Here is a 19,444-nt window from a genome sequence, read left to right on the forward strand (position 1 = left end):
ATGTACCTTTTCTGACTGAATCTCAGTTATCAGTTGATTCAACTACTGCTCATCTCAGATGTCCAAATTATTTGCTGTACGATTCCTTTCGACTCAAAGGTGGTACTTGTGCATATGTCCGTTCTGATATTCCCTGTCAGAGACTTGGCAATTTGGAATCTCCTCTCTTTGATCTTCTCTGGCTTAAAATCTCTCTCCCTCACTGTGTAAAATTCATCTGTTGCCTCTACCGTTCTCCCAACTCCACTAATCACTTGGAGCTCTTTGACTTCCTCTCTTTGCAACTTGACTTTCTCCAGTCCAACTTTCCTAACAGTGAGGTAATTTTCCTTGGTGATTTTAACGTTCACAACTCCAGCTTCCGTTTTCTAGTCACACCGACCCAGCAGGTCGAGATGCTGAGGCTTTTGCAATTACTAATGACCTAGCACAGATTGTTCATTTACCTACAAGAATACCGGACAATCCTAATCATACAGCCAATATGCTTGATCTTTTTCTCACAAACAACCCTTCTAAGTACAAGGTCGAAGTGAGAGGTCCTTTAGGCACTTCAGATCACAACTTGGTGATTGTCTCTTCTCCAATGGAACCTTTATCTCATGGCTATTCCCAACCTCGTATTGTTTGGCATTACAAGAATGCAAAATGGGATGACCTGCGAGACTTCTTTTCTTCTTTTCCTTGGTCTGATTACTGTTTCAAAACTTCTGATGTCAACGTTTGCTCAGATTGTGTCAGTGAAATTATTCTTGCAGGAATGGAATCCTTTATCCCACACTTCACTTTAAAATCTCGTCCTTTATCTAAACCTTGGTTTTCCAATAAATGTGCTAAAGCTGTCCAAGAGAAGAACGTTGCATATTGTAATTGGCTTGTTTCTAATTCTTCAGTTTCATTTTCTGCCTACACCAAAGCTCGCAACAATTGTAAAGCAGTTATTAATAAGTCCAAACTAGAGTTTGAACAGGCTAAGAGTAGAAAACTTGCTTCTTGCTCTAATGGTAGCCGAGCATTCTGGTCTCTTGCCAAAGCTATTGGCCGCAACTTTTGCCCATCTCTGCTCCCACCTCTGTCCAAACCAGATGGTTCTGTTGTCACTTCAGCCAAGGATAAAGCTGACCTGCTAGCATCCCATTTTTCTTCGAGCTCGTGTATTAATGATCTTGGTAAAACACCTCCCACCATTCCTAACACGCTCCATTCAATGCCTCCTGTGGTCTTCCGTCAAAAGGATATCAGAAGGATTTTGATGAATCTTGATGCTAAGAAAGCTCCAGGTCCCGATGGTATTTCTCCACTTGTTCTCAAAACCTATGCTCCTGAACTTACTCCTATTCTTTGCCACCTTTTTTCACTTTCTTATTCCCAAAGGTGTTTTTCCTTCTGCTTGGAAATTTGCTCATATCCAGCCAGTTCCTAAAAAGGGTGACAAATCCCTCCCATCCAATTATCGTCCCATTGCAATTACTTCTACTCTTTCTAAAGTAATGGAGAAATCAATTAACCGCCAACTCTTAAACTACCTAGAAACCTTCCGTCTGATCAACGATCGCCAGTATGGATTCCGTCAGTGTCGATCCACTGGTGATATTCTGGCTTATGTTACCCATTTATGGACTAATTCAATGGAAAGGTTCGGTGAAACACAAGTAGTTGCTCTTGACATCTCAAAGGCTTTTGATCGTGTTTGGCATAAAGGTCTTCTAAACAAGCTTCCATCTTATGGTTTGCCAACTGTTTTTAGTAATTGGTTATCCAGTTTTCTCTCTGATCGCTCACTGAGGGTGATGGTAGATGGCTCTCTGTCTTCTAACTTCTCCACTAATGCCAGTGTCCCCCAAGGTTCAGTTCTTTCCCCCACTCTTTTCCTCTTGTATATCAATGACCTTCTTCCATTGACTGGAAATCCTATCCATAGTTTTGCCGATGATAGCACATTGCATTCAACTTTCCATTTTGAGAAACCTTGTCCAGCTCAATCAGCTTCAAGTTCTCGAAAATCTGCTGCCAATTCCTTAAATGCCGATCTTCAGGTAATTCTCCAGTGGGGCAAAGACAACTTAGTTGATTTCAACCCTTCTAAAACTCAATCTTGTCTTATATCTCGCAAAAAGGATTCTTCTGCTGCTATGCTTATCTTTAGTGACACTCCGATTTCTAGGCAAAATAATATATCTCTTTTGGGGATTACCCTGACTTCTAATCTCTCTTGGCACAAGCACATTACAAATATTGCTTCCTCTGCATCTAAAAAACTTGGTTTTCTCTTTCGCTCTCGGCGTTACTTTTCTCCCAAACAGCTGCTCACTCTGTATAAATCGCAAATCCACCCTGCCATGGAATATTGTTCCCACATCTGGGGTGGTGCCCCCAAAACCTCTCTCAGGCTTTTTGATTCCATTCAGAAGAGGGCAGTTAGGTTAATTAATGATTCATCTCTAACAGAGTCTCTCCACTCTCTTTCTCATAGACGCACTGTTTCTTCTGCATGCCTCTTCTACAGATACTTCCATGGGCACTGTTCTTCTGAATTGGCTTCTATAATTCCCGCTCTCTCTTTCAAAACAGTCCGAACACGTGCCGCCACCAGCCAACATCCATTTACTGTCCAACTTCAAACCCACAGAACCAACTTTTCATCTTCCTCATTTATTCACTCAACTGCCGTTTTCTGGAACAACCTTCCTTCATACGTATTTCCTGAAAATTACAATCTACAGAAGTTCAAGTCCAATATCAACAAATATCTTCTTTCGTCTTCTCAACCTCCAACCCAAGCACGGTACTAAGTACTATAGGTTATAATACCTCTCGTGTTTGGGGTTCTCATAAAAAAAAAATAAAAAAAATAAGTTCACATGTTTCTCCTTCACTCTTTTAATTTTAACACTGGAAGCTGATCAGACTCAAATTTATGATTGCAGCAGTTTGCAATGTTTCTTAAGTTTGTTTGTTTATTATTTGGTTTTTAGGAGCATTAGCAACTAAGGCCATATCGCTCCGGGGATATGCGGTGGTCATTCCCTAACCTTTCTGCATCCTCCATATTTGGTGGTCACGGGCTCGAATCGCAGTCTAATCAAGAAGCGTGTGCACTGCTGCTCCTGCCCACCTGGCTATGGAGGCACCCATTTTTTAAGTACATGGTTTTACACTTTGACAAACCAAAGTTACAGATATACATTCCTTTGGAATTCTAATTCAATTCTTTCACTTTTTTAAATCACTTAATTATCTACTCCATGTTATTCAAATGAGTATGGTAAATCTGATCACTATAGTAAAGAATTTGAAGATGTATATAGTATTATAATAAGTTTTACTTAATTTTAACTATATATATATAAATCAAAACTTGGAATATGGAATGGAAGATGTAGGTACTTCAGCAGTTTGATGAGTGTCACAGGACAGCTTTTCTTTTATCATATAAAACAGTAATTCAGGCTAAGAATTTTAATGATCCTAATTATGGAATTGTCTGTTCATAAATGATTAAAATGATTCGTGTAAAATAAAAGTTACCTCAAGAATTAGATTAGTTGTCATAACCTTAAAAATGTTAATACTCTTAACTTACTGCTTTCTTCTCTTTCTTCATGGAATGGTGAATCATCGCATTCATAAAATAATTCTTCTTCTTCTTCCTCCTCACTATCATCACTACACTGAGAGTTGCTATAAATATTTTTTTCAGATATAGGGTCCTCATTTTGTTTCTCACTCTGTATCCTTTGATGCCATTCCCGTGCCTTTTTTGTCTCAATGCAATAATTTAACATCTGTAAAATGTAAACAATGTTAATGAACATACAAGGAAAAAGCATGTAGAATTTGTTATAAAACAGATTAAAAATATACTGTATATGATTATCAGAATGTAATCATGTACAGTATTAGTAGTGGGAAATGTTGCAAGGAAGCAAGCTTGTACAACATTAACAAAAAAAAAAAACTTACTAATTACATCATTTGTCAATCTCCTCTAATAATTTGTCCAATCTTTCTTTAAATTTATTCACACTTCTAACCTCCACATCACCAGATGGAATTTTGTTCCGACAATCAATTAGTCTTTGTCCAAAAGCAAATTTTTAAACATCTATCCGGCAACCATCCAAGAAGTTTTTGTAAATTAAGTTTTACAAAGGAACAGATAAACTATTTTAAAAATATTGGAACTGCCTTGTTTAAATATTATGTCTAAAAATATCAAAATTCCAATCCAGTATTTTTGGTCAGTTAATTTACTTAATCAGTAGATCATTTTATACAGTGGGACCAACTGATGATGTTACCAACAGCAAATTCAAAATGGGAAGCATTCAAAGAACTTATCTTGGAAGCTACTAGGCTTTACATACCAACTAAGAAATATTGTTCAAGTTAAAAAATATTAGTTCAGATGAACTAATGAGACATACGGCAGAGAAGAAAAATGCATGGGATACATATAAATTAATGGGTGACATGGAAGACTATCATAGATATAAGCTGGTCTGTAACCAAGTCACAAAGGAGATTAGGCAGGCAAAGGCAGATTATGAGAAATCCTTGGCAAAGGATGCAAAGAAAAACAGAAAAGAGTTCCTTACCTATGTAAATTCTAGAAGGAAAGGGATGAATCAGATTGGTCCACTAGATATTGATGGTTCAACAGTTGAGGATCCTGGTCAGGTGGCTAACAAACTAAATGAGTATTTTGCATCTACATTCACAAATGAGGAGTTATTCAGGAAGGGGAATGCCAGAGGTGAAGTAAACTCTGGCAGTGAGCTAGATGATTTTGTAATAACTAAGAGGAAAGTGGAGGAGAAATTGTTGAGGATAAACAAAAAAAGGCACCCAGGGTGGATGGGATCTATCCAGTTATATTAAAGGAGGCAGCAAAGGAAGTAAGCAAACCCTTAGCCATAATTATGAGAGCTTCTTTGGACTCAGGCGAAGTATCCATAGACTGGAGATGTGCAAATGTGACCCCAATTCACAAAGGCTGACACAAGTAATTATAGACCCGCGGGTTTAACTTCTGTTCCAGGAAAATTAATGGAGGCACTGCAGGATCATTTAGACAAGACTTCAGTTATAGCTCGGACACAGCATGGTTTTGTTAAGGGAAAGTCTTGCCTGACCAATTTGATTGGATACTAGATGCAGTCACAAAAGAACTGGATGCAGGGAATAACTTTGATATTATATATTTGGATCTTAGAAAAGCTTTTGATACTGTTGCACATGGAAGACTGCTGCACAAATTGGAGCAGTGTGGCATTGGAGGCAAATTGCTGCTATGGATAAAGGGATGGTTAAGGGGGAGAAGACAGAGAGTGGTAATCAATGGACACTGCTCATCGTGGACTAATGTTATTAGTGGAGTCCCTCAGGGTTCAGTGTTGGGTCCATTGTTGTTTTCTGTATTTATAAATGATACTGATGATGGTATATCAAGCTTAATGTCCAAGTTTGCAGATGATACAAAGGTTGGCACGGTTGTTAAGGACACTACTGACGCTATGCTGCTGTTGTTATTTTGTTATTTGGTTTTTAGGAGCATTAGCAACTAAGGCTATATTGCTCCGGGGATATGCGGTGGTCATTTGCTGACCTTTCTGCATCCTCCGTATTTGGTGGTGACGGGCTCGAACCCCGGTCTAATCAAGAAGCATGTGCTACGCACTGCTGCTCCTTCCCACCTGGCTACGGAGGCGCCTTGACGCTATGCTGCAGCAACAGGATCTGGAAAGGTTGAGCAGATGGGCTGAAAGGTGGCAAATGAAGTTTAACATTGACAAATGTAAAGTACTACATATGGGAAACAGTAAACCCAGAGCAACGTATCAACTCTGTGGTTCTACACTGACAGTGGTAGAGAATGAAAAAGATCTGGGGGTAATTGTGCAGGCAGATATGAAGTTTTCTGAGCAGTGCAGATGGGCTGCAAGAGTAGCTCATGGTGTCTTGTCAATGATATACAGGAATTTTTCTAGCAGGGATAAGGAGGTGATTATTCCCTTGTATAAGGGAATGGTCAGGCCACACCTTGAGTACTGTATACAGGTCTGGAGGCCTCATTTCAAGAAGGATGTAGAGCTGCTGGAATGAGTACAGAGAAGGGCAACAAGATTAGTGAATGGAACAAAGGGGTGCTCTTACAAAGAAAGGATTAAGTTTTGCAAATTACAGTGTCTGGAGACTAGGCACCGGCGAGGTGATCTGATAGAGGTGTATAAAGCCTTGAATGGTTTGAGCATGCTAAATGCTGATGGGATTCTGCCTCTTGCTCAGAATAATCACCTGAGAGGGCATAAATTCAAATTGAGGAAAGACAGCTGTAGGATAGATGTGTGAAAATTAGCCTTTAGCCAGCGGGTAGTTGGTTGGTGGAACAGACTTCCATCCCTTGTTATGGAAGTTGATAGCCTAAATAAATTTAAGGCTCAGCTGGACAGGTATTTCGAATGAAAGGAGGGGTGAAATGGGAGTGGTTTTTTTTTTTTTTTTTGGCTGATGCTGCATAGGCTTGCTTTCTTGCATCGTATGCCTCTACTAATGCTAATGCTAAAGTTCTTGTATACTGCTATTTTGTTGTATTGATAACGTCCATTCAAGCAGCATGCAATGTGACAAGACAATATGACTTTGGAAACCAATCAAAATAATCAGCTTGCAGATTTTTTATGATTATTCTGGATGTACATTAATACTCTTCAAACTTTATACAAAATAACTTTAGGTCTGTTGATTAACTTTACCACAATGTAAACATTTCAGCAAAAACTCTGTCTGAAGAAAACACTCACTTAAAAATAAGCAGTAAAGATGTTAATATTACTTTTCTTAAATTAGTTTATTAGCCTACAGAATTACATTAGAAAACAAATTTACACAAATGAAAATAACATACTCCAAACAGTATTTGCTAAATGGGTTTACAAACAATAACTACATAATCTCTCCAACATTTATCACTACACAGTCAATGGAAAAATTCTTTAGGTTAAGATGAATACCATAATGAACATAAAAAGAACAAAATTTTCTCTATATTCAGGAAGTAAGCAAGCTCATATAGCAGCAGCAAAAAATAAAAGTAAAATAACGGTTCACCCATCTGTACCCTCCAAGAATTTGTCTAGTTATCCGTTGAATTTATTCAACTTCCACAACAGATGGACGCCCTGTTCAAACAATCAGCCATCTGCTGGTTGAAAGCAAACCTCCACACATTTTTCCTGTAACCATCCTTCCTCAGCTTGAATTTAAGTCCCCTCATGTGTGTAGTCTCAGCAAGAATACCATTAACATTCAACTTACTCAATCCATTCAATGCTTTAAACACTTCAGTCAGATCTCCCCGCAGGTGCCTAGTCTCAAGATGCTGCAATTTGCAGCACTGAAACTTTTCTAGGAAAGAGTATCCTTTTGTTCCTTTCACCAATCTGGTTGCCCTTCTTTGCATCCATTCCAGCAGATCTACATCCTCCAAAAGTGAGGCCTCCAGATCTGTATACAGTAGTCAAGATACAGCCTAACCATGGCCTTACAGAAAGGGATAATCACCTTATCCCTGCTAGAACATCTCTGACTGAACAATTACCCCCAGGTCTTTTTCATTCTTCACTATCCTGAATGTAGTACCATACAGTTGATAAGTTATTCTGGGGTTACTGCTACCCATGTGCAGGACCTTGCATTTGTCAATGTTAAATTTCAACTGCCATTTCTCAGCACACCTACACAATTTTCCTAGATGTTGTTGCAGTAGTTCACCCTGATTACTGTCATTAACCACCCTGCCAACTTTTGTATCATCTGCAAACATTGACATTAAGTCTGATATCCCTTCATTAATATCACTGATAAATATTGAAAACAACAATGGACCCAGCACTCGGCCCTTCGAAACTCCACTAATAACATTAGTCCACGAAGAGCAGTGCCTATTGATAACCACTTCTGTTTTCTTCCACTTAACCATCCCTTTATCCATAGCAGTAACTTGCCCTTAATGACACATTGCTCCAGTTTGTACAGCAGTCAAAATATATAGCCAAGTATATGATGTCAAAATTATTTTTTGCACCCAGTTCCTTGGTCATTGCATCATAATAACCTATCAGATTGGTTAGACAAGACTGCCCCTTGACAAATGCATGCTGTGATTGCATTAAAATTGCATGTCTGTCCAAATAGTCCTGCATTATTTCTTAACCACAGATTTCATTATTTTACTTGGAAAGCTAACAGGTTTGTAATTACTCATGTTGCCTTTTGATCCCCCTTTGTGAATGGTGATATATTCACACTTCTCCAGTTCATAAGGATTTCCACTGAATCCAAGAATGCTCTCATAATTATGGCTAAGGGTTTGCTTACTTCCTTTGCTGCTTCCCTTAATATAATTGGATAGGTTCGATCTGCCCAAGGTGCCTTTTTTATGTCCCTCCTCAACAATCTCTTTCCTTTTCTTTCAGTTATCACAGTCATTTAGCTCCTCATTAGAGATTGATAAACTTCTGGCATCCTCTTTCCTAAAGAATTCCTCATGTGTGAACGTAGATGAAAAATACCTATGCAATTTGTCTGCAACCTGAGCAGGATCATCAACAGTTAGCCCATAGACATCAAGTGGCCCAATGTGATTCAACCCCCTCCTTCTACTGTGAATATAAGCATAGATGTTGTTGCCGTTTTTCTTTGTATTCTTTCCCAGAGATGTCTCATAATCTGTCTGAGCTTGTCTAACCTCCTTTGTCACATGATTACAGACTAATTTATATCTACCATAGGCTTCTGTATCACCTGATAATTTATATGCAACCCATGCACTTTTCTTCTCTATCACATGTCTTAATAGTTCATGTCACATCCATTTAGGCCTAAACCCTGAACAGTATTTCTTTGTTGATATGAAAAGCTTAGTAGTTTCTTTAATTACTTTCCTGAATACTTACCATTTAGAATTTGCTGTTGGTAACATCATCAGTTGGTCCTACTGTGCACAATTTAAAAAATGTCTGAGACCTCTGTAGTCATCCTTATGAAAGCAAAAGCCTTTCCTTTAGCCTTGACAATAGTTCTGTCTTTAATTAAATTTCACGTTAGTACACTATGATTGATCACTGTCACCTGTGGGTCTTTTACCTGCAGATTCTTAATGCTGTTGTTGTTGTTATTTGGTTTTTAGGAGCATTAGCAACTAAGGCCATATTGCTCCAGGGATATGCGGTGGTCACTCCCTGACCTTTCCGCATCCTCCGTATTTGGTGGTCATGGGCTCGAACCCCAGTTTAATCAAGAAGCATATGCTACGCACTGCTGCTCTTGCCCACCTGGGAGGTGCCAGATTCTTAATGCATGAAGAATCACTGCTGATAACCGGATCAAGAGTATTGCTTCCTCTTGTTGCCTCTCTAACATGCTGTTGTAACAGTCATCCAAGAAATCCACAAAGTTGTTGTTATTTGGTTTTTAGGAGCATTAGCAAACTAAAGCCATATTGCTCCGGGGATATGCGGTGGTCATTCCCTGACCTTTCCGCATCCTCCGTATTTGGTGGTCATGGGCTCGAACCCCGGTCTAATCAAGAAGCGTGTGCTATACACTGCCGCTCCTGCCCACCTGGCTACGGAGGCACCAAGAAAGCCACAAAAGTCATGCTAGTGTGAGTGTGTGAGTGACCAACCCACAAATTCCAGTCAACATCTGGAAAGTTAAAATCCCCCATTACGAGATATGCTGATGAGATTTTGCTGGCCCACTCTATTTCCCCGTATAGCTGTTTGGTATACATCACAGTCACATTAGGCCCATAACACATTCCTATTCCTGTCTGTCCTTCTTGTTTACATTGTACTCCCCATATTCAAATTCAGTATCACTTATATCTGAGTGGCACCACATCTCCGCTATTCCTACAATCTCTGCATTCGATGACTTAATCAGTACTTCAAATTCATCAAATTTATTTACAATTCTCCTAATATTAGTGTACATGCAAATATACATGCACGTGTTTTTACTCTTGGTTACCCTAACACAGCCCACATATTCATTTGCTCCATGATGACCCACAGCAGGGCCTGAAATCTCAGACACCTTCCTTTCCAGGCTTCTGCATGTACCAATAATAGCAATGCAAGAATCACTTTCACCTCTGCCTGCAGCTCTAGTTAAACTATTAGTCTGTGTATCCTCCCAAGCTAGCAGTTTTCTGACCCACCTATCATTGCCTCAATAGCATCAGCAAATATTTTTGCACCCCATCCTTGTAAAAACTGTCTCTTTTGTGAACAGCACAGACCACCACACTGATAAAAATTCTACCCTATAAGCCTTGTACATTCTCACAATCAATTCACCAGAGCTGAATTGGTTTACAAGGTTCGCAACATATACTCCCCCTATTGTGTCTGGGCAGAATTGCAGACACTTTCAAATTCCATCCTAACTTGCAGCTTTTTGCCAACATTGCCCAGTACTTGTTAAGTAAGTCCTCAGATATCTTGCTCTTAATATCATTAGTGCCAACATGTACAACATCACCTTTTGTGCACTTAAAAGATGATATCTGCTCTGCAATGTAATCTACTTTTGCCCCTGGCAGACATGCCCTGGTCCTATCCTTCTTGCACAACACATTTCCTGTTTCCCTGACAGTCACTGACAATAACTAGCTCCTGTGGGACCAGCGCATTCCTCTTTGAAGATTGCTGATGCGTTGTCTAGCCTCTGGATTGTTCCCAGCACTAAAGTATGGCAGCTTCAACCACTGAAGAATACATTTTCTTATTACTTTATAAAAATAAAGTTTTCAATGGCTCATAACAGGTATAGAAAAAAAAAATAAATAAGTAATTACTTCACATTAAGAACTATTAAAATAATGTGAAAATATGTAAACCCCATTAGTAAAGCATGAAAAGAATTTACATTCTTTGGAAACTGTTCCAAGAAAGCTAGAATATAGAGATAAGCTCAAGTGTCACATTTAATATTTTGTACAGTTTTTAATTCTGCCTGTTTTCAGAGGAAATTTAACTTTTCTTAATGATTGATTAGTATACAAAACATTCAATAATTACACAAAATTTAGAATTTTTATTATTTCTTTCAGATTTTGCCATTTACATATCTTTCTCTTGCCTCTACATCTCTGCTTTTTTTCCTTCTTATTAAAAATGAAATCAGAGTTACAAATAATATCAGATACGTACTTGTAGTTTTTGATGTAACAGAGAATTGGTCAGGTTTGGACGCCCAGGTTCTATACTGTAATGAAATGAAAAAAAGAAAAGAAAATAGAATTTAACTCATGATAATATATTCTCTCTCTGTGGTATTAATAACTGGGAAGAGATTAAATAAATAAAATGTCATAGTATAAAATTATTACAAAAGAATAACATACATAAATGAATATTATTTGGTGAATTTCTTCTTCAATCTTCCAGTACTAGCATAGTGTCTAGTAAACATCAGACAATGTTTTTCTGTATATCCATCACATTGGGAGCAGGGTTATGCACTACCATCTACCTTCTCTTATCAATTATCTCTAAATGAGGCAAAATTTTTGCTTAATTCCATACTTTTCTCAGGAGGTTTCACTTGTCTATTGCAGAAATATTTCCAAATTTACAACTGGTCATTTGATTCCTCCATAACTAGCACAAAAATGCAGTCACCTTTATAAGAGGAACATTTATGCTCCAGTTTTAAAAGTGTATGACAGTTGGCTCCTAATATCTTATCAAATTTCAAGGATATTAGGAGTTAATAAGTCTCTGGGGGGGGATGCATGTGGTGTGTCATTATTAATAATTAAACCAAGTTATTAAACTAACCATTATACCAAGCTATATTTGAATTTGATGTATTGATGGGTTGTCTGCCCCATCATACTTAGGGCTCACAATACCGGTCAAAATCTTAATATTGGTATTTTGGTATTTTTAATTTATGAAACTGGGATACTGATATTCCAAAAAAAAACATTTTTTGCAATAAATTTTGATGACAATTAGGTGCAATAAAGTAAGAAAAAAACGAGTAATTACTTGAATTCACATTTTAAATAAAACTTTTATTACAATAATAAATATTCTAGCAAAAATTATTAAACATAAAGTTATTCTAAAAACAAAAAAATAAGCATCCACACTACCTGTCGGAATAAAGTGAGCTCTTAAAAAACTCAATAGTGTTATCATTTAAACTGGATCTAATTTTGGTATATATTTAATTAGCGGCAGAAAACGTCCTTTTGGATTCTGTGCTGGCTGGTGCTTTATACTAAGATAGTTGTAGAGGAGTTCCAGTTTAACCCCCCCCCCTTATTCCCTCATCTTCAAAAAATCTTATTTTCTTTTTATCAAAAATAAAAAATATTTCCTTTTTGACTTTTTCATGGCACTATATCTACATTAACAAAAGAAAGGGACTGATGGTTAAGCTTGGTGAGGAAACCAAATCTAAGTTGTGGGGAGGAGGTTATTTATTTATTTATTAATTTTTATTTCCCTGTACCTTAGTATTTTCATACAGCAGCTCCCCTCAAACACTAAGCCCCACAAGCTACCTGACTGCATTAAAAAATGAGAATTTCCAGGAGCTGAGGGATATCCCCCCCCCCCACACACGAGTATATATATTACATGTGAGCTGTCAGTTTCTCAAGAGAAATGACACAAATATAAAACAAAAGTCGTTTATCATACAAATCTACTTATAATACATAACCGGTGTTCATTTACATCTAATCTATTAATTTTTCTCATTTAATCTGTTAATACATGCTAACATTTCCATAAAATTTCTCTAAATTAATAATCTCAACTCTCTCTCTACAGCTTCAAAGACTAAACTAATTCAATCTTAATCACTTCCTCATATTTCTCTTAATCACCAATATCAATTCTCTTCACAACAGCAATCCATAAGTCACTAACTTAATGCCAGCAATTCCATGTGATCTCTCTTAATTTAGCAATATAAATTTTCTTTACAACTTCAACCAATAAACCAACTCAATACCAAACATTTCCTTATTTCTTGTGTTTCTTCAACTTCAACCTTACTCTAAAATAATCTCTCACTTTATCTAATTACCATTTCTAAAACAACACAGTTCAGAGGAATTACCTTCCTTCTCTTTCACAGTGGGATTCCTTTGTGCGGGTTCCTTCCATGGAGTGCGGTGATGTCGCTCTCTCTCTTCTTAGTTGAACTCTGCATCTCTGCTGTATAGCTCTTCCAGTACTGTCTTATTTCAGGGTTGCGAGAACAGTTCTCTGTTAATACTGAAGGAAATTACCACAGCAGTAGTAGAAGCCAGGACACTATCTGACTGGCTTGTTATGCAACTTCCGGATTAACTTCTAGAACAGGAACATGCCCGGCGGAACCCTTCACTATATAGCTCGACACTTCCAGAACTGGACCCAAACTGAACCCAGAACTACCACTGGAAGTCTGCTATCCCTCCGAACAACAACCAAAAACCACCCTTTTGGTGCGAGCACCTTATTTATTTCCTTCTCATTTATTTATTTATTGAATTGATTGCAAGTTACAATCATCCCTTGTACTACTTTTTTATAGGCAAGCTTATGTGCAAACCCCAGAAGGGTAATACATAAATGCGTGCAAACCCCAGAAGGATTTGCACACATTTACATATCTCCCTCTATCTAATTTAAACCTGATCCAATCACGGTATTATTCTTTAAACTCACTCTTCCTTTGGTGGGAAAAACAGAATGTTTTTCCCATACAACGAAACGCTTTCATCTTTTGCCTCAAGATCACCTGTTCACAATACCTTTGAACTGCTCCATATCGACACCCTTTCCCAAAATGCACTAAATGTTGCATCTTCAAGTAAGAAGTGTAATAGAGAGATTAAACTATTGTTCAGAAACTTTTAATTTTAACTCTTCCGCAGCTGCCATACCTGCCAATTAAGGAATATGTTCACATATTCCTTAATTGCACTACCACGCCTATTGCCACTAATGGAAATGTTTCCGTAATGATGTTTTTGTTATTCCTTAAGTGCTTTACTTCCACACCGCTATACTTCCTAAGAGAAATATATTTGTAAGATTTTATGTCTTACAGTTTCGTGACATTTTCAGGTTTCTGTTGCATTTGTACTGTGTATAACAATCCCTCATTTGCAAATTCAGCAGTATTAATGATTTACTGTTGTTGATTTTATAACCTTTATGTGAATAAATCATGGATAACTATTTTTTAAATTAGTACCGTAAAACCAGTATTTTTGTATTAATGCCAGGATTTGAATACCAGAAAAAAATGAACAACTCTAAAACAACTTACCAGGTTATAAAGGAACTCTCTAAAACCACGTTTCCCAAACTGGGGTCTACAGACCAGTTCCAGGGAGTCCATAAAACATTCAGAAGGTATCGAGTAATATGTATTTATTTTCTTAAAAAATATACTAATAGAATCACAATGAATTTCGTTGTAGAACATTACTTATTTTCAATACGATTAGTATCTATAATTGTATATGTATTTCAAATTATTCATTCTATGTATAGCAAATTGATGATAAATAAAGTTATTATTATATTATATATCTGTATAAAAATAAGAATAAAGTTGAGTTGTTTCACACATAAAACTGAATTTTCTTTTCAGAAAATCCAGTGTTCACACACACACACATATATATATATATATATATATACACACACACAAACATATGCATATATATATATATATATATATATATATATATATATATATATATATATATATATATATAATACGAGAGTGATATGAACACTCCTACTATCCTTCATCCTATCGCTATTTTCGTCTTCATTTAACCACTCTTTCTCCCCGTTCCCATCCTCAAGAATTTTTTACCTCATCCTATACTATTTGCTTGTTCACATTATATATATATATTTTTTATTTTTATTTTTTTTTCCCCTGCAAATTACATTTGTACAATAAATTGTCTTGTTACAGTGTTTTTCCCCCATACCACACTGTAAACACTGTTTTTATTATTTTATATTATATTTTTAACTTTAATTTACACTGCATTGGGGCTATCTTGTCCGATAGTATTAAGATAGGGCTTTACTTTTGTATTTTTCCCCTTTTCTTGTACTATGGGCAACTTTGGAAACAAAGTTTCTGATACATGGCCAACAGTAGTCCCCTGATGAAATGCCTGGCCATGTATCAATTTTTCTTTATAACTGTCTTCAAATTTTGCATATTTGCCATCTCTATATTTGACCTTATTTCTAAAATTGCCCACCCATATCTGATTACAGTTATACCCCCTTTATAATTTATTTTGTAAACCCCTTTGTAATTTATTTTCTTTTTCCACAGTCCCATTTCTTCCTTTTAGCTTGTTAATTTTGTCATTAATTATTTAAATTCATAATCATACTAGGATTTTAACATTCTTTCACCTTTTTCATTACTACTTCATTTCTTTTTTCTGTTATCCTTTACACCTTTTTAGTTCAGGCACTATGTGTACTTCTCATATCCATCTTTGCAGACCCTGTATTAATGTTTCTTACTACACATTTATACATATATACATGACCACTAGTTTTAAGTTTTTCCTCTGCATTGGATAAACTATTTAAACTTTCATTTGTAATGTGGCGTTAATGCTATTGCAATAAATTATACATTATATGCACACTGATAGTATTGAAGCATGATTTTATTTAAATTATTGTGGGTGATTTTTATTTGTATGGGATGCGTTTTTTGTCCAGAGGATAGCATTACTTATTTAATATTAGTATTTCGTGTTTTATTAAAATGACCCTATAGACATTTACCACTAATCTTAAAGAACTATTACAAATTTAATTCTTAATACCAGCAAACAGTGAACCCTTAGACCTAAATAAATAAAAGTAGTTCAATAAATTATATAAAAAAAAAATTTTAAGATCACCGCTAAATAGACCAGAGGACACATCTCAACTATCTATAAAATCGGTAGATAAGCTGCCCTAAGGCCTTTTCATACCGACCACAGTTCACAACGATCACAGGTAAATGCCTATTGTTTTTTTGTACTGATGCATACTCATTTTTTGGGTCCTAATCCAGTTTCCTGTTAATACCAGGCTTTAACCTAAATTTCCCAGATACTTATAATCAGAATACTTAAAAATAAAAACTAAATATGATAATGTATGAGTAAAACTGTTATTGGAACAACAGAAATGGGTATGCATGAGACATTCATTTAATATTGGCTATCTGTCTGCTCAAAGCCCCTGAGGAAGTAGCGGAAAGATGGCCAATGAATGTAATTAACCTTAGTATAACATTCTTTTAAATTTATTTCATTTTAAATTTAAACACATAACAATAGGCTAACCGACAACTGCCAGCACCCCAATTGCTAGGCAGATGGGCCATAATGCCTGAAACACATCCCATACAAATAAAATCATACCCCAATATATATCTGCATATGTTTGTGTATAACTTAAATTTATGTTTTGTTATATTAATTTTGTGTATAAATTGTGTGCGGAGGGGTCCACAAACATGTTTTGATTTTTGAAGGGGGTCCATAAATCTGAGTAGTTTGGGAACCGCTACTCTAAAACATATACAGTACCCCGAAAACACTGACTATGAAAAACAAAAACAATACAGGAAACATGCAAGAAATTAAAAAAATATGGAAAGAATATTAACAAACCCTGTTTAAAGGGTAAAGAAAAAAGTGTTCTTGCCTTAGATAATAGGAGATATAAAGCACCACCCATAACACAAAAAGAAGTTCAGAAGGCAATTAGTCAAATGGAGAATGACAAGGCACCTTATAAATGATGGTATCCAAGCAGAACTATGGAAATTTGGAGGGGAAGCAATGTTAAAACATCTCACACAATTCTTTCATCTAATTCTATTCATGGGGGATATACCAGAAGACTGAAAAACTGGAATAACAGTACCTATACACAAAAAAAGGAGATAAAGAAAATTGTCAGAATTATAGACCCATCACCCTTTTACACCATATATATAAAATATTCATAAGGATCTTACAAAAAAAAATAGGATAATTAAAATATACAAGAAACAGTAGGGGAAGAACAAACAGGATTTAGAAAAGACAGATCAAAAATAGACCAAATATTCATGCTAAACATTACTGCAGAAAAATATTGGAACCAGAAAAAACCTCTTTATCTGTGCTTCATTGATTTCAAGAAGGCATTTGACTCTGTAAACAGAGTATATTTAATGAAACAAATACAAAAAATACCAACAAGATCAAGAAATACAGTACTCGTATTTTCAAATAATTACTACAAAACTACAAAAGCAATTGTAAAATCCAACCTTAAAACAGAGATTTACATCTTTATATAATTCCCACATCAATACATTGTGATCACTGTCGCCCAGTGGTTCCTTTATCTGCAGATTCTTAATGCAAGAAGAATCGCTACTTGTAATCAGATCAAGAGTATTACTCCCTCTGGTTGCTGTAGAAAACAGTCATCCAATAAATCCACAAAATTCTTGCTAGTGTGCGAGTGACCAACCCACAAGTTCCAGTCAATATCTGGAAAGTTAAAATCTGACATTATTATACATACTGATTTACTGGCCCACTCTATTTCTCTGCACAATTGCTCATCAGATTCATTAGGCCTATAACACACACACACACCTACTCTCATTTTTCCTTTCCCAGTGCTTATTTCACACCAAACAGACTCAACACTGCATTGTCCACCAGCATCAATTGGATGCACTTCCTTAGATTTTATGTTTCTTAACTAACAGCATAACCCCTCCTCCCTTCCTATCCTGTCTATCCTTCCTATACACATTGTACTCCCCAAATTCCAACTCTGCACTGCCTATATCTCTGTGACACCATGTTTCTGTTATCCCAACAATATCTGCCTTTGATGTTGTTATTGTTGTTATTTGGTTTTTAGGAGCATTAGCAACTAAGGCCATATTGCTCTGGAAATATGCAGTGGTCATTCCCTGAACTTTCCGCATCCTCCGTATTTGGTGGTTACGGGCTCAAACCCTGGTCTAATCAAGAAGCATGTGCTATGCACTGCTGCTCCTTCCCACCTCCTTTGATGTCTTGACTAGCACTTCAAGCTCATCAAATTTATTAACTATACTCTTAGCATTGGTGTACATGCAAGTATACATGCACCTGTTCCTTCTCCTAGCCACCCTAACACAGTCCGTGTATTTATTTGTTCCACTATGACTCCCATGCAGTCCTGGAAATCTCCATTACCTTGTTTTCCAGTCTTCTGACTATTCTAATAGAAGCAGTGCAAGAATCACTTTTGCCTCTGCCTGCAGTCACTGTTAACCTTTTAGTCTGTGTATCCCCCCACTCTAGCAGTTTTCCGACCTACATATGTATATGTTATGAAAATCTGTATATTTATGAATAATAAGAGAATATGAGAAAACAAAATAGAAAAAAAAGGAAAATTTATTATTTAACATCTAAGTACTAATAGTCAGTTCACAAAAATCCCATTACGGACAATAATCACAGTTTAATAATATGAAAATCAGTGATTAAAATTCACAAAAAATCATACAAATTATAATCAAACATGCAAGTATTATAATAATCTTATTCTTCTTTGCTTGTGTATCAATCACTTAATTTATTAATTTTTCCGATAACTCAATCGGGCCTTCTAAGCTTATCTTCATGCAATCTTGCAATACACTACAGATACATATATAATAAAAAGATTATAAAATATATGGCTTATAGGCTGTGACCAAACTGTCTTGTTTTGCAGTATACAAAGGAAGAATTAGCCACAAGTAGACTCTTGCTGTGAAAAAAAAACAAATAAAGGAAATCTGAAACCAAAACTGCAGATGTTTGAAATAGTGGCCCCAGTAGACTCCTCTCTCTCTCTACTCCAGTGTTTCGCAACCTTTTTCAAGTCACGACCCCACTTTTATAATAGCTAAGTAACCTGCGACGCCTGCCACGTTTGCATAAAAAGGCATTTTTAATAGGCTAAAGAAAACACATCAAAAATAGATTTTTTCAGAATATAATTCTAACCTAATATTTAATGCGACGGTTGTACTTGCATCTGGGCAACCAGCTTCAAAATTCATGGCTGGGTGTTTGTTAAAGCCAACCTCGTGTCATCCTCAACATTCAGTCTGTTTCTTGCCTTTGTTTTGATACGAAGAAGCGTTGAAAATCCACTCGCAGAGACATATAGAGGCAAATGGAAGTAAAACTCGAAAGGCAAGCATTGGGAATGCTGGCTACATTCAGGGAAGCGGAGAATGGGTTTCGTACCAGTGCAGCAGCTTCTTCTGTAAGCTCAGGGAAGTATGGCTGAAATTCCTTATCAAGGGATTCAAGCTGCCCAGTAATCTCCTCTTTCAG

At 36.4% G+C, this 19,444-nt stretch overlaps 1 protein-coding gene across 1 annotated transcript in view; it reads right to left on the reverse strand.

Annotated features, from left to right (window-relative positions):
• Positions 1 to 19,444, reverse strand: part of Rab3GAP1 (RAB3 GTPase activating protein subunit 1) — a 342,380-nt gene that overhangs the window by 29,643 nt on the left and 293,293 nt on the right. The window contains exons 16-17 of the mRNA XM_090380465.1: positions 11,220 to 11,274; positions 3,584 to 3,785 (exon numbers count right to left, since the gene is read on the reverse strand). Of these exons, the coding sequence (XP_090236591.1) occupies positions 3,584 to 3,785; positions 11,220 to 11,274 (257 nt within the window). The remainder of the gene's footprint in view (positions 1 to 3,583; positions 3,786 to 11,219; positions 11,275 to 19,444) is intronic.

Source organism: Mastigoproctus giganteus, chromosome 8 (assembly GCF_048544385.1).
Source record: "Mastigoproctus giganteus isolate SK-2022 chromosome 8, ASM4854438v1, whole genome shotgun sequence".
NCBI classification, from domain to species: Eukaryota; Metazoa; Arthropoda; class Arachnida; order Uropygi; family Thelyphonidae; genus Mastigoproctus; species Mastigoproctus giganteus.